Source organism: Megalops cyprinoides, chromosome 3, assembly GCF_013368585.1.
Source record: "Megalops cyprinoides isolate fMegCyp1 chromosome 3, fMegCyp1.pri, whole genome shotgun sequence".
Classification (NCBI taxonomy): domain Eukaryota; kingdom Metazoa; phylum Chordata; class Actinopteri; order Elopiformes; family Megalopidae; genus Megalops; species Megalops cyprinoides.
In genome coordinates this window covers 8,840,690-8,857,678 of record NC_050585.1, presented here as the reverse complement: position 1 = coordinate 8,857,678, position 16,989 = coordinate 8,840,690, and the positions used below count along the sequence as shown (strand labels likewise).

The following is a 16,989-nucleotide window of genomic DNA, read 5'->3' as shown; positions in this document are numbered from 1 at the left end:
TCAGCCCCGCCCCGGCCCAACACAGCAGCAGGAAGTGAGAGAGGGAGGGTGGGGGGATGAGGGTCACAAGGTCAACAATGTGGATGCCGCCAGCTTGACCCCTCTGGGAGGAATCAGGGTGGCTCCTGGAGTTAACCCCATCCCCTCTTTGCCTCCTGCAGTACCCCCTTCACCACTAGAGTGTCAGTTGCAGGATAGAGGTGAACAAAATAAGTAGATATCTTAACAGTGGTGGGTTAAACGAGGTTCTAGAAAACTGTGCTGTTGGTTTCGCATTGTGAAGTCCTGCTTTAACCCTCACTTAAATACTGGCAGGTATGTGGCCAAACAAATAAAACCATCCCTGATATATATCTTTCAAACAATATCCACAGTGATATCTGTGCAGCAACTGAAGAGTCAACAGGGGGGGGCAATGCAAACCAGGTCCTTAGGTTTAAAGACTAAAACAGTGCCCCCCCTGCAGCTCCAACCCCACCCCTTCTGACCCCCAAGAGGTGAACATCTGCGTTCGTCTCGAAGTGAAGGCACTGGGAGCCTGATCCCCAGAGTGCCTAAAAAGCCCCTTCTAATGGGCCGGTGTGAGGCAGCGGAGGACACTGCAGCAGAGAGGAGCATCTATAATTCAGCACTGGGCTGAGGTGGAGAGACAGAGACGGCGCTACAGGAATGGGGTCAAACTCAGATCAGGGGATGGTTGTGGGGGGGTGGTCTATGAACCCCTGAGCGCTGGGGGATACTGACACCGAAGCTGAGGACCATCAGGAGCATCCCCACCGGCCAAACCTGCTGTTGTCCACTGTCCAGTGTGACGTTCACAGCATCGCGGGTCACTCCGCAATGGACCGTACCTTAGCGGAGTCCCTACACTGGGAGGTGGGAAGAGTAACAGGAGGGACACCAGCAAAAGGGCCCGCCTGGGCCCTCCTCTCAGAGCTGGGGGGGCGGGGTCTCACCTGGTGGAGATGCGGCTGAAGACGGCGCTGAAGTTGTTGCAGCTGAGGGAGAAGAGGACCCCGGAGGCGGAGGCGCGCAGCTCGGCTGCATGCTGGTTGCCCTCCCGGTAGGTGTGGATGAAGTGGCAGATCTCCGGCAGCAGCTGCTTCACCAGCATGGTCTCGTCCAGCCGCATGAAGTCCTTGGGTTGCTGGGCAGAGGGAGGGAGAGGGGCGGATCAGAGGCCGCTCTCGGCCGGGCCACACAAATCTCCCCCTCCCCCTCCAGACAGGACGCGTCTGACGGCGGGGGTCAGGGACCGAGGCCTCGCACCGAGGCGGAGGGCGGTCAGGCACCAGTCACAAGGTACTCGCGCGTAACTGCCGCAAAAATTTGGAGAACAAAAACAGAAATCTGGGAACTGAAATAGGGCAAATAAAACTCATAATCTTGTTTTGTTTTGTTATATTTTTAGCGGCTGATTGTGACTGTGATGGAATTTACAGAGGAGAGAAGGAGAGAGAAGCAGGCCAGGCGCACTGACTGACCTCAGGACCGACAGGAACTGCTGGGGGATAGAGAGGCGTTCTGAGAGCTGCCAGAGAGCTCGGCAGCAAACACACAAACGCACTGAACCACAAACAACAAATCTATCGAGAAACACGAGCGCATTTCGAAATCTCTCCACACACATACACATCAACAAATCAACCCAGACACAGCAATACACAAAAGCATTACCAAATTCATCCACACACACAAAGGCACAAATGATTAACAAATCAATCTGCACACAAACACTTCAGCAATTCAATCCAGACACACAAGCACACAAGTGCATAAACAAATCAATACGGACAAACAAACACATTAGCAAATCAAAGCAGGAACACACAACAACATTAACAAATCTATCCAAGCACACAAACAGACAAATGCATTAACAAATGAATCCAGACACACAAATGCATTAACAAATGAATCCAGACACACAAATGCATTAACAAATCTATCCAGACACACAATCAATAGAAACACACGAACACAAAAGTGTTATGAAAATAAACACATTGACAAACCAATCAAAACACACTGAGAAACTTATGAACAAATCAATCTTAAAACACAAATACTTGCACAAATCAAATGAGACACACAACACACAAATACAAATCAACAATCAACAAATCAACCCAGATGCTCAACGGATAAAACAAATCAATCTGGACAAACACACACACACAAACAAATCACTCAAAATAAAATAAATCCAATCAATCCAGACACACATAAACACGGGCATTAACAAATCAATCCAGGTAGATGGGCCTTGTGAAGCACCTCAATCGTCATTACATCTAACAATCCCAGAGTAGGTGATGATTAGGGGCTACCTGGGATTCTAAATGACTCCATTCATCATTAGACCCAAATTTTCTGGGTCATCCAGAAATCAATGCAAGTGGATATTCTCTCTTTTTTATTATGTTATAATACAACATAATTTAATACACAGCACTCCGACAGCCTTAAAATAACAGCGCAGCACAGACAAAAAGATGGCATACCTACTGAGGAAGGTTTTGTACGGCAATATCAGAATGAACTGTTTCCCAGCATAATGTCTAGTTTTAGCATCTTAGCAGTAGGATATGAACATGCAGTATGCATAGAAGGGTTTTTCTGAGGAACTATTCATTCGGTATGAATGATAAAGGGTGGTGTCTGCAAAAAAGGAGGAGAAAAAATAGGATGTCCTCAACACATTATAGCTGCTGGGTTGCATTTTTGTATAACACACATGTGTGTGTCTGTTTATATATACAAACACACACACATCTTTCCTCCCAAGTAGCAATCATTTTAGCAAGTAAATTAAACTCAAATTATTGGTATAAAATAGAAAAATGAAGCACCATTTTTTATTTGGAGAAACTCACTGAATTAAAAGTAAACATGCATAAAACTCAAGTAAGCCCACATTCAACATATTACATGTGACGTGACCTAAATCTAAATCTAAATTATCGGCTTAATCAACCACATATTTACTTTACAAAAACCACAATGGCAAGCTGCTGTCCTGCTACATACAGCCCATAATACGGGCCCACGGCAACCAGGGATAAGACAAGAAACAAAGATTTGTTCATGAGAGCGGGCCCTATACGGAGGGCTCCGGAGAGCTCTGGAGCAGCTGGCCTCCATCTGAAAGCGTGCATTAATGAAAAATCTATACAGGAAACTCCCGGCAATCCCATTGGAGGCTGTGAAAATGCAAACTCAAGACACGGAAGCACCTGCAAAAGTAATCTCGCGTAGGGGGGAGGAGGCCGATCCACACTCTGGAGGAGAGGGGGGTGGGGGGCTGAGGCGCCTCTGACTGCATGAGCAGAGGCGGGTCTGAGCTGTGCGGGGTGGGGGGGTGGCCTGCGTGAAGAGGTTACTGTTCTCTGAGGGGGAGAGCAGACTGACAAGCTGCCAGAGATGGCCTCCGGGGCTGGACGTTACTGGGGCTTCTGGGGCCGCCACTTTTAAACGGACATCTCCCATCCAGCACCGGCTCTAACACACACACACACACACACACACACACACACACACACACACACACACACACACACACACACACACACACACACACACACACACGGTCCATCTGGCCACAAACACAGGCAAACTGACAAGAAACGAATGTGACGCACACGTACAGAGGGACAAAAAAGTGAGACGACTGAATTATAGATTTGGGCAGAAACAGAATGACAGAAAGACGGATTGGGGAGCTAACAGACAGACAGACAGAGAAACCAGAAGATAGACGAAGGCGCAGAAAGACAGGCAGTCTGCTCACCCCAGCCAAGCACTTCTCCAGTGTGTCCAAGATGATGAGCTGAGAGAGATACAGGTTCTTCTCCGCAGCTTCCCCGAATATCCGCTGGAGAGGGGAGAGAGGAAGGAGAGAGAGAGAGACGGAGAGTTGAGATTCGGGCGGGGGGCCTTCAGAAAGCACAGAGACCGCAGAGAGCTCCGCTCTTCATCTAACGGCGGGCATCCGTGACACCGTGCCGACGGCCGCTGTATGTGAGCTTGCGATGCGTGCCCAGAGCGTGGGCCGCCTTAATAGATCACACCCACTGAGCCACCACTTCACCGGCAAGAGCGTCACTCCCCCGCTCGGCCTTCAGGGGGTGTTGGTTCAGCCGTCTCAGCTGCTTCCACCACAGCGCCGGGGTGCCACAGGCTATCAGCACCAGCATTTCCCCTTGTGGAGGAAAGCAAATCCACAGCAGCGGCAGCACGAGAAACATTCATAAAGTTGACCACAAACGTGATATCATCTGGGTGACTTCATGTAAACCAGCAAGTCTGTGCCGCAGTTTTGACTGTGATGTGAATGAAGGGTGATTCTTCCTCCTGTGTAGCAAGACAAGCTCCAGTATTCAACATGCACAACAACGAGCTGCTACCCAGCGAACACACACACACACACACACACACACCCCCACCCCTTCCCTCCAGCAGCACACTCCCTTTCAGTGTGTAGAGGAGCTGGGACTGAGGCGGGAGCACCTGGCGACAGTGCGTGGAGAGCTGTGCTAGGCCATTAGGTAGGATAAAGCACCCCATTAGCATACAGCAGGGCTGCTTGACTCCAGGGACCCCTGCTGGTGCTGCTGCTGCTGCTGCTGCTGCTGGTGTCCCCTCCAGCCGGTAGCATGCAGCACAACCTTCTCCTGACAGCAACTCTAAACCAGACACTCTGTACGCCCTCCCTATGGTGACAACCTGTTAGCCTCAAAGAGCTTTCTGCAGGCCCCTCCAGAACCCGGGACCCCAGAGGCAAAGAGGCATGGGTTTTGGGCTGAGGGATCCTTTCTATTGGCAATAAATGACTGATGATGAGACGGCTGGCCTCGACCTCGCCTGAATGATGGCAAGTAAAAGTGGAGGCTCCCGGGGACTCCCCGGAGGGACCGGGGCGGAGAGGGGAAGCCGCCGGCACACTCACCATGTTGTTCACATTCTTCAGGATGTTGGTGAGGCCGCTGATGACCAGGGAGAACTTGTACTTGGAGATGTTGATCAGGCACTCCTTGTTGTGCTCTGTGCTGACTTTGGTGTGGGTGCTCTGCTGTCCCGCCTTGACTGGAAGCTGGGAGCCGCAGAGACAAGAGGCAGGGTTAAAGGTCAGACAAATTAAACCAATGAGCTTAACACACTTTGGGCTGCTCTACAACAAGAGAAAACTCACCGACAGCGACGAGTCGAACCGCAGCTTTGAATCTGCCATGTACTTCAAATACTTACACATTTTCCTTTTTCCCCCCCACAATCAACACATTTAAGACTAGGCTCGAGGTATGTGTGTGTGAAATTAAAATTGAGATATTTTAAATTGCAACTTTTAATCTTTTTTTTTCCAAAAGAATGAGCCTCAGTGGCTCACTTTTTGAGACAGTATGTGTCATCTCCTTTGCATGTCAGACCCATTCACTTCAGGGTCGATGGCAAGAATACTGTAATTACATTAAACCTGTTCTGTACCTGAATACTGATACATCATTCAAATAGTGACAAATATTAACATAATTTCAACCTCCAGAAAAAAGAGTGAATCCCTCTGTTAGCGATACCATATACCCCCTCCCCCTAAACTCATCTCAGACAAGAGGCCCTTTTCCTGAACACCCCAATTTTATTAAGGTACTGGATACTGTGAGAGTTCAAAATAGGTGTACATTGACAGACAATATGAGAGAAATGTGGCAAATATTACTTGAATGAGTGCACACTATGGAGGTAAACAACATGGTTACATTCATTGTACAGGTATTAGCTTAATTGCTAATGGCTGTTTGACTAAACAAATTAACAAGAAGCATGCTGAAGAAGAAAAAGAAATAAATGTTTGATGCCAGGCATCGTAAACTGAAATCCAAATTAATCCCTCAAGGACTTTACCAAGTTTCCCCATTGGAGGTCAGTATTTTCTTTCCAGACATAAAACGAACAGGAGAGGTAGGTTTATGTTGCCGGAGTTTTCTACACCAGAACACCACAGTTAGCAACAGCTGGCACGTAGCAATCTCAGCATGGCGCTATGTCATTGGGAACCGGTGCCAGTCAGTGGGCCAGCCCCTCGCTCTCGTGGGAGACCGTTTTTATTTCAATCACATCAAATGGCCTGATCTGACTTGTGACCTGGGGGTATAGATTTTAGGCTTTACCTGCACAGGAGCAGAGGCAGGTTACAGTTCATACGTGCTCAGATTAAGTCAAAGTTGCCTCTGTGGTAACGCCGCTGTTCTTTTGTTTAACCTTGAATCAAGGCGTGGTACTGATTGAGTTTTAGGACTGAAAAGAGCTTTCAAGCCATAAATCTGATTTTCTGCCCAGTTCCTTATTTTTACTGCTCCAGGGAATATGCCGATCTACATTATTTCCAGTGTCAGCGTCAGAAAACCAAATTCCAAGACCGGAAGAACAAAACAGAAATTTTAAATATTCAATTATGTTTCACGTGTTTAAACTTTTCTTTAATAAACCAAGCACCAGGGGACATGACAGGAATGTGGACGGGCTCAGAAAAGGCAGAAAAGAAAAGGTGTGCTCTCATCTGCTTAACTTTGCTCTGGAATCTGTCTGCATGAAGCTGGATGGAGCTTTCTTCTTTCCCTGTTCTCTCTGCCATTACCTTACTTCCCCCACCTGTCCATAAGAAACATAACGGCCCCTAATGGGCGAACCTCGCCAAATTACTTTTGGGACAGATTTGGATTTGAGCTGGGATGAAAATTCATTATTTTTTCCTTTTTAAAATGTATACTGTTCCTCAAAACATTAAGCACTGCTGGTAAAAAAAAACCCATCAGAGGTAAGCCAAATACCCAGATAATCATTAATATCCAAAAGGAACGCTGATAAAATGTATGCAATTAGTGTTTTTAGAAAATTAAAATTACTGCACATGCAGAGACAGCAAGGGTATTGACTGTTTTAGGTGTGGCTGGGTGCGGCCAGGGGCCAAGAGCCATGACCGTAAGCAGTCTGCAGTCATGTGTAGTCCATGCTGGAGAAATGTACCAATACTGAGAGGAATGAGTGAAAAGTTAGACACATGTAAATGTGCGTGGTGGCATGGAAAACAGATATTTTAACAGCCACTCTACCACAGTACCTACAGTAAGTATTCAACCACTCTGGTTTTAAAGGTTTAAGAATGCTTTAATAGTTTTAATTTTTCTACCACAGATATCAGAACCTCCTTTAAGCTCATATTACTGACACACTACTGTACAGTTCATCTGAGTCTGAGTTCCCAGCACGAAAGGAAACGGTCACCCCCATTACACTGCCATTCAAGAACCAAAGCACACAAATAACCACACCTCCAGCCTGACTGACAGCTGTCAGCAGCATTTCAATCTTTAAGCGGAGCCAAACGGAGGAACTTTCCATAAAGCCCTGCAACCGAAATGGAGGCTGGATTCTGGCCTGAGGCTGACCCTGCCTGAGCTGGATTTCATCTAACAATATGAAGCAATTTGGCAAAATGCAATTACACATGGCAACACAAGACAACCTTTCAGACTACCGCAGGGAAGAGGGCAGTCTGTCACACTGCTTTTGATCTCGCACACGCACAAGAGGAAACGGGTGCTCGGGTCTCCGGCTCCCTCTCAGAGATCCCGGAAACAATAAGCGTGCCAGTGTGTGGGGCAGCAGAGCGCTCCTGTAACAGTGGGGGCAGCGGACGTGGGAGCCCCTCACAGCCAAGTGAAGTGGCAGGAGGAGGAGGGCAGTGGGTGAATGGTAGGGGCCTGCGGAGGAGCTGGAATCAGTGAGAGGGAATGCCCACTCTACATGCTGATCCAGGAAACAGCAGAGAATAGAGGGCACACACCAGCCTGTCTTGCTCGTGAGGGGGCATGTGGTGTTGACGGGAGCCCCACCTGTCTGTCCACATACACCTCTGTAGGCCTGACCCGCCTCCTTTACATCTCTACTGGAAAAGACCCCTCTGTTCCCTCATGTGCGTCTGGAGAGATGCCAGACCAGAAAAGGGAGCCAAGTCAAACACAGAGGGCACCGAGGTGGATTGGGGGGGGGGGTAGGGTTTGAGGTTAGTGCAGCGGCAGCTGACCCACCTGCCCACAGAGGCTGGGGGTGGGGGGATGGGACGGGACCGGGGGCGGGCGGTGCTCTGCCGGGCTCCGGGGCACGAACACGAGAATGGAAATGAGAGTCCCGAGACTGGGCAGAGGCAGCCGTGTGAACTCACAGCACCCTCAGCGCACACACAGCGCGGCTTGTTGACATCCATATTAATGCCGTGCCGGCAGACACAGGCCACTTTGTTTCACAGGCCTGGTTTTAAATTCCTCAAAGGTCACGGACCAATCTCTTCCCTTATGTGCACTCTGGCAGAACCAACAGGCATTGTGCACGCAACGGGGGGAGACGGCTAGCAACCATCCGCACACGTTACGCAAGCCGGAGGAAGGGGGCCCCGGGGTACGGCCCGGGGTAGGAGGGTCAGGGCGGCTGCGGAAACGGCGCTTCGTTTCCGAAACTGACACCTTTCGGCCAGAGAAACACCCAGTGGCCACGTTATAAGAATTCACTTTAAAACCACAGACAGAAAGCTCAGGTCGAAAAATTTCAGAACCCGCTGGTACCCAGTAACACAGACCAACTCCGAAAATACTCAGAAGGGGAGAGGACGTTTCTTAGACGGATGTTTAGTCAGACCATACATGTTCCTGTGAAAACCCCGATCATATGACCCACCTTAACCACAGACCTGACAGCACTCGATTAAGAGAGACACATCTATATAAGATATGAGGACTGAAATGACTGTGCTGTTCTCTGAGTGAGCACACACAGAAATATACCCTCATCCCCGTACTGTGTGTGGACCAATGGTGGGTCAGACTGCCCACACGCAGATGGGATACCTATGAAAATTAATGAAGGTTCACCTTTGAATGAGTTCTAACCCAAAGTTCAAACCCAAAGCCTTGACACCAGCTTAAACGTGTCTCCTAACAGGAGCAATGAATTCCTAGGGAACAATCCTGGGACTATTCGCAAAGTTAAGAACTCTAGTATGGGAGAGCAAAGCATTTTGATTGGTTCACATCAGTAAATTAGTGGCAGCACATGTAAAACTCTACCCAAAGTCTGCTGTTGGCTATAGGATTTCAATTAGGTTTAAACTGTTAACATCAACAGATTGTGTATACCCACATACATGTCAACACTAAAGACAGCACTCAGTCTAGAAAAGCTATTATATTTAAAATCCATTTTACTTGATTAAGTCTTTTCATCTCATGAACACATTTTGACCATCACCTGCAACACTTCTGATGGACTCAGTAACTCAGACTTATATTGAATGTTTATATATATTTAAATTATGTATATATAGTTTATGTTAAATATAAACATGCAATATTTAATGCACAGTGGACAATGTACGTGTTAATAACACTGCAGACAACTTTTAGGTCAAACTAAACAACCCTGAGGTTAAAGAGAGTGGTCTTCCCCTGCCTCCGATCACATCATTTGCTTTGATTACCCCATCTATACAGAACACTACACAGCACTTGTTTACTTCCAGTGCATCATTCACAACTTTCAGCAGCTGCAGCTTATTAAGTGAGGCACAGTGTGGCTAAGATACCAAGCTGAAGAATGCATCTACAGCACTGCCATGAGACCTTGCAATCTCCGACTGCTCAGCCGCCAGCCAATACATCTGACAACCCTACTGCAGATAGATACAGCTGGGGTTGTCAGATTTCGGCCAGACCCCATAACGAATGTTTACAACACGCCAGCGAATTAGAACACCCACAGTTCTGGTGAAGGGAGAACTTTCTATGCAGGACACCCAGATCTCATCTGGTCAATACATAAAATATCTCAGTCCACGTATTGTGAACTGCTACTGGTGGTGCGCAGCGTCACTGAATCATGGAGCCGAGGACAGCCTGTCGGTGGAGGAGAGGGCAGGAGCCAGATTGGGTTACCATTACAATGCACCAGCTCTGCAGAACTCCCAGTCGGAAGGCGCTCCACTCTGCACTGCTGAGCAGGCAGCCCTATGCCATGTCCGGACACTCCCTCCCATCACCACCAATGACTAAAACCCCACATTCCCCAGCATGCCCTCCCAGAGCCAACAAACAAGACAGATCTGCCCAGTCAGTCAAGTGGCCTGCGCCATCCAGACCCCTCAGGGACATCTGCATCGGATGCTGAAACCGCCGGTGCCATCTGTGAAGGAAAGGGACTGCACAAGGGTCACCAGGGTTCTGGACCACAGGTCAAGCCTGGGGTCAGATCTAATGAAAGACGACTATCAGCAGTACCTGTATTAAACCACATCCGACCCGTTCCACGACAGACAGACATGCTGTCATTATCAGGAGTCAAAGCTAAATGACGGACTCAGTCGTTTACATGTGGTCACCTTCAAGGTGTGAGGCGCATGTGATGAGAACTGGCAAGTGGGATCTAGCTCATCAGAGTGTATCACGACAGCTCTCCATACAAAAATGCAGTTATGCCATTTTAAACCTTCAGTATTCAGTATAATTTTATTCCACAACACTGTAGAATCCATATAATTATGCAAAGAAACATGCATCCAATGAATGTATGTGCTGTTATTACCTAAGACATAGGCATGACGACCGAGATGAGCCTGTTCTCATCAGCACAATGTGCTTAGGTCCTACACTTCATCAAAATGCTGTGCTATTAAACTTAACAGGACAACCGGCTATTTAAGCATTTTAAATAAGAGAGGCAACAAATTACAATGGTCTGGCAGAGATCTCTGTTAAGAAAATGTGTTATGGAAACATGTAAAAGATGTTGGGAAATAAGTCAGAAAGAGAAGGGATCGCTACAAGTCCAACTCTAATAGCAGGGATTGCAGCCTCGCTAATGCCAATGTGCGCAATCCTCTTTGGCGACTTCTGCAGAGTTCCAAATAGGCTTAACAATGAGGAGTGGACTTAATGTCTATTACACTTTCATCAAAGTCTAATGAGCCACACCCAGCCCTCTAAGCCGCTGCACAATCACTGCACTGTGGCCCTGTGAAAGCGGAGTCCGCCGCCAGCTGCAGCTCCAGAAAGTGCTGAAATCCTCTTTCCGGCCACGAAGAAGGAACCACAGAGGCACAAATCCTGCAGCCGGACTGCCTGATGCTGCCCCGAGGGTGAAAAAAAGTGCCTCCTGTGTTGTGCAGTGGTTAAGGAGCCGAGCTTCAACCCGAAAGCTGCAGGTTCGAATCCCAAGTAGGCCACTGCCACTGTAACCTCGGGCAAGGTGCCGTACCCCACTGCTTCAGCAAACATCCGACTGCACAAGCTGATCGTGTGTAAATTGCGAGTCATGTAGGAGCTCCCGAGCGGTTCAGTCTGTCAAGATGCTTGCCTTGACTGCAGGCAGAGCACTCCGGCGTCGGACACGGTCTCTCTGCGCCACTCAACAGCACCGCTCTGAGACTCAGCAGGGGCTTATGCATTCCTATGCACGGCATTAACAGGGGCTGTGTCAATCCTTTTGGCACTCTTTGGAAAAAAAGTGGTTTGCTGTATGGGAGTGTATTGGCAGACTGCATCCTTCATGCTTCAGTGCAACCGCATGGTTGTTGGGGCAAGGCAGCCTCAATGCAAGCACGACTGGCAATTCGAAAGTTGAGGTGAAAAAGGGAATAAAAGCATTACTACTGTGGCCCTAGCTAAGGAAAAACAACATAATAATGTAAAAACAGAGCAATAGTTACCTTCATAGCAGTTATCCTGAATGCATCAACCCAATGCGCCTGTCACACACACAGCTGGGATATGCCACCCTTAAAGGGCACACCCCTCTAAACAGCAGTAGCGAGAGAAAGGCAGGACTACTGGAGTGGGAAGCCCGATATGGGTCACTGGGATTCAAAGACATGCCTGTAAGTATAGGACAGTGCAGCCCTGAGCTCTATTACAACAGTGGTCCTGGAAACCTTTATACTGCAGTGACCCGGACAGGGAAAGAGCATGAAACAGCGTGCCCTAAAGCCAGCAAGGGCTGCAGGCAAATACGACTGTCTGTGCGTTAATGGGAGATGACTCAAATCACTTGTCACCCACATCAGGGACACACAAAGGCATGAATCGAATTGGCCCGAATCATAGAAAAGGAACGCCCTGAAAGCTGCGCAGACTGCCCAAGGAGATGTACATAAAAAGTAATAAAAGTAATAAAAGTAATAGAGTAATAAAAGCCTAGACTGTGGCCTTCAAGGACCAGGGTTACCAATCTCTAGTGTTGGGGGAATCAGGGGATAGGTGTGAACAGCAAAGAGGACACTGAGCCCAGAATTAACAACATCTCAAAGAAAAAGCTGAGTTTAAAAAAAAATTGAAAAGTTAATACTTAAAAACACAACCCCAGGTGATTACTGGATGAAGCAACCTTAATGAACATTACTTATTAAAAGAGCAAGCTTTTTTTTACCCAGGAAAAAAACAGGCTGTCCAGACAATCTCTGGGATGTGGTCCATGTCTCCTGGTCCCACAAGTCCAAAAATAAAGGGGAGGTAATGGTTTGACATTGAAGCTGCAGAAATGTCAGAAACAGCATCTGCTTGTCTGCCCTGTCACATACCGCACAGTATGGCAATATAATAGCCGTATACAGCTGAGGTGACCATGAACAGATAAGCCCTGATGACAAGCTCAGACACGCCACATCCTCCTAAACCTCTGACATATGAAAGCAATAATAAACAAACCTGTTACGCTGGAATTACGACCCAAAAAATGTTTTCCGAACAAGTTACTCATTTAACTTCTTATTTAACGGCAACAAAATAGCTTTAATGGAAAACTAGCTGATGCACTTTAAATGTGGCTACATTTTGGCTACCACAGGACAACACCAACTTTCAAAACAGTGTCATGCCAACTAAATATTTCGTTTTCACATAAAAACACTGGCATTTAAACCTGGGATAACATATTCTCACTGTTACTGAGAACGGAAAAAATCAGGAATCAGCTTTACATAGACCTGCCAAGAATTCGTGCCACTTGTCGTTTCAACATTTGTAGTGAGATCTACTAAAAGCCAGTATGGTCTCAAGATCAACATTTCCGGTTTCGATACTTCAGATGAAGACGAATGTTAAATTTGATTCCAAAACAAGTAACATGTGCAACTCTCTCCACCCTTGCGTCCTGCAACGTTCAAGAGAAACAACCGGGTGCAAGGTGCACAATTATCAACCTACGTAATCTGCTTTCCTAGTTTTGCCGCAACCACATAAGGCCACATAACCACAGAAATTACATGAACAGATTCAATGAAAGAGACCATAAGACAATCACAGAAAGTCAGAGTATTGCAATTTTACAAAGTAGGGGGAATCCTACAAGTAAGAGAAGAACTACGTTTAAGTTCACTTCTTCACGTTTATGATATCCCGTAAACTTTAAGGCTAATTATAAGAGAATATGTGTGCATTATGGAGAATGAAATCCAGTGTTTCCCACGAGCAACTGAATTCCACGACGTACTTCGATGCTCTTTCAATTAAAAACTACAATCGAAAGTGAAGCGACAGAAACGTGAATAAGGTATTGTTTATAAAGACGCATATACAAGTAGTAATATCATGAATCTGTACTGGATTACGATTCAAAGAACACCACGTACAGCAGAACAAAGCATGCCAAAAAGAATTTCAGGTGCAGGCAAATTTAAACTACAAAAGAAAGTATCAATGAACATACGATTCGGAAGTTGGGTGCTACTTCTTTTGACTTCAGTGTACATTAACTGCAGCCATTAGCTAACTAGCAACCAACTATGTTGCACGTGTTAAAAATTCCACAGTTGAAATCAGAATAAAAATATTTAAGGAAATTTGTTCAGCGTCAATACAAAAACTGCGCTCACAATAGGGAATGTTGCTGTGCTAACTAGCTAACAACTCGCATCGCGCGTGGCTCTTCCTGGAAATAATTCCTGAACGACCTGAAGTTGATCGTGAAGTAGCCTACCTTGATAGCCAGATACAAGGCGATTTTTTGCAAAGTGCAAAACACCGCTGTGCCAAATTACATCTGAAAATTCATATCACACGATTCTTTACAATAACATGACAGCATGCTTTGCAAAAACTGAATCAAGAAAATCTGTTTATTTTCTTCAGAAGCGGCCACTGTTGTGTTCGACAATGCAGAATTTAAGACACGAGTAAAGTATGTTACTTCTGGGTGGCGCATGAAGTGTGGTATTCGGCATTAACTTGCATTGATTCCTGGACACCCATTCTTTTCTCAAATGAGGTCTCACTGTCAGTCCTATTTGGCTGGTCAGCTAGGTAACTATGAGAAACCCATGATACAACCAAGTCGGACGCAAGCAACATGCAACAGCTCTTTTTATTTTGCTGGCCACCACAGTACATGGAAGTTCATCTGATGAGCGTTAGCCAGCTAGCCAGCAAGCTACATCAAAATCAATCTGAGTTATAGCTACTCCCATCTAGCCAATGCTAGCTATCCATCTATGCAGCTGAAACGACAGCAAGCTCAATACACCTAGCTAACTTGCCAGCTAGCTGGAAAAGATTTGGGTGCATCTATTACCTTATCAACGACAGTGAGGAGCATGCTCAAATTGGCTTTGTTTATAGTCTGCATTTCGTGTTAGATTATTTACTGTAATGCAACATGTTAGCAAGTTAGCGAGCCAAGTCGCTGTCTTATGTGTTAGCTATAGGTTGGCTATGTTTCCCCCCTCTGTCACTGTTTCTGCAGCGGCTCTGCTATGATTGAGGAGAGGTTGGCTAGCTAGCCTGCTATCAGTTCTTCATAACCCATCGCAGCATACCCAACTACCACAACCATAATCCAAGCAGATATCTGATTCTGCCCCAGCCCCACTGTCTCGCTGCCACCCAGTCCCTCAAAAAGACATCTGTGGCGAATCCCTGATCGAGGCTGTTATTCTTACCTGCTCGTCGAATCTATTAATTACGGCCTGAACCCATTCCACGGGTTTGTGCGCCGCCATGACCGGCCGGATGGAAGCCGCGATGGGCTACTTGCAATCCCAACACGGATGGTGCCTTTTTTCGTATTTTTCAACCCGTTAATTTTGTGAAACCGCTGTCGGGAAAGGGCGGTGGGGGTTGGCTATTTTTTTTTTCTTTTTAGCAGACACTACCATGCCGCCATGACACTACCGGAAGTTTGAATCCTCCTTTCCAGTGAAGCCGTAATGAAGTACCGAAGCTGCTCTTAGGGGCGGCTTAGTGCGCTTGCGTTGCCTGGGATCTGTGCGGTGTGTGAAAAGAGAGAAGAGCGGAGGGTGGGTGCATGTGAGTGGCTGGGCTATCGCCTTGCCGTTTCATTAATGAAAGGAAAAGACACAGTCGATCAGTGATGTCATTTTGCACTGAGATGCTAGGGATTTATAGTTAGGAGATAACCATAAGGAAGAAACGTGGAACTGGAACGTCCTCTATGCAAACTGTATTTCAGGATGCGCTTGTTTCTAGATGTTACTCTTGCCGTCAGGAAGCGGTTGGCAACAGACAGCACCTGTGTGGTGTTGCGATGATACGACCGTCTTGATTTAGCGTTATGCAGTGCGGTGTGCTGGTATTTCACAGTATTATGTAACAGATTTTGCCGCGAACGTCCCCCCGCATCTGTCTTACAACAATTGGGACAGGTATACGGGGAGAAAAGAGACGAGGTGGGAGGTTGGCACGGGTATTGTCAAATACAATCATGTATTTTGATTATCAAGTTGTTTTGTTTCCTGATGATATATAGTGGTCATATTTAGTGTATGTTCCATGTATAAACATTTGGATGTTATTAGGATGTTTAACATTAGGATGTCAATATTATGAATGCGAGGGCTCGTGTTTGTGAATGTGTTTGGCTGTAGCAAAGGTGGGGGGAGGGTGGTTTGCGTGTGACAATGTGTAGTTGAATGTGTACGTGTGTGAAAAGGGGAAGGGGGGGGTCCTTAACTGGTAATGCCAAGGAATCGTGCTGGCCAAGTGTTATGTAATAGACAGTGTAGTTTCAGTAATGTATCAATACCAGTATACCCCCAGTCCAAAACATTTTCTTATAACTTGTGTGTCATCAAAGTATATATTTATTAGCCTGAGAACACACACCCGTTTCCAGACACAATGTACATAAACCGTATTGGTTAATTGTATTTCTCGAAATCGTACACGTTCTGTAATATTGGGAAATGTTTGAATTTAAAATGCGTTTTATCTGCACAGTTGCTGCGCATTCCTATTTTCTGATGACCGTGTTAATGTGCTGTGGACCTTATACGTGAGCATAGATGTGGTTGTGGAGATCACCGAGGTCTGAGAGTTTAAATTGTAATTTATAGTGCGCAGCGCCTTTGTACCATTTGCCATACCTCTCCTGATGCCTCTGAAGTCATTGCTAAATCGAATACAGCACAATTAATTACCGTAATCAAACCAAAGTGTGTAATTACACCTGTTGCTGCCAGTTTGAGATTTTTTATCGACATGGTGTTGGGAATTGCTGGAAATAGGGACAAACTCTCCGATTAATTCGAGAGTAGGCAACAGAGGTGATGTGTGCACCGACTGAAAAGGGGCTAAAGAGAATGAATCGAGAAAGATGAATCAATCGAGTGAAATCTTTGCAATTATAGTAGGCTATCATTTCCTTGCGCCGATTTGGAAAAGAGTATTTCCTGATGTTCATCAATTTCTTTCATTTTCATGCCTTATAAAAGATGGATATTATGAACAGAAAATATTTCTTTATATTTTAAGGAATATTTGAAATAATCATCCTAAAACTGCAGTCATGATTTGAGAGATCCCTCCTTGTCATCTCTCAAATCTCTTAAATTCCAATGTGCCTGTGCCCGCATCTTGGAATGATTAATTGATATTTCACAAGAAGTAGTCTTCTTGCAGACGTGAACGGCTGCCAACAGATATAGCTCCCCTCTCA

The 16,989-nt window shown here is 46.3% G+C and overlaps 1 protein-coding gene across 4 annotated transcripts in view; it reads right to left on the bottom strand.

Moving 5' to 3' along the window:
* Nucleotides 1-15,270, bottom strand: part of LOC118775757 (neurofibromin) — a 94,893-nt gene extending 79,623 nt beyond the window's left edge. For all 4 annotated transcript variants that reach the window (XM_036525830.1, XM_036525831.1, XM_036525832.1 and 1 more), the window contains exons 1-4: nucleotides 14,975-15,270; nucleotides 4,949-5,092; nucleotides 3,791-3,874; nucleotides 957-1,147 (exon numbers count right to left, since the gene is read on the bottom strand). In XM_036525830.1, the coding sequence (XP_036381723.1) occupies nucleotides 957-1,147; nucleotides 3,791-3,874; nucleotides 4,949-5,092; nucleotides 14,975-15,034 (479 nt within the window). In that variant the 5' untranslated portion in view covers nucleotides 15,035-15,270. The remainder of the gene's footprint in view (nucleotides 1-956; nucleotides 1,148-3,790; nucleotides 3,875-4,948; nucleotides 5,093-14,974) is intronic.
* Nucleotides 15,271-16,989: the final 1,719 nt, after the last annotated feature.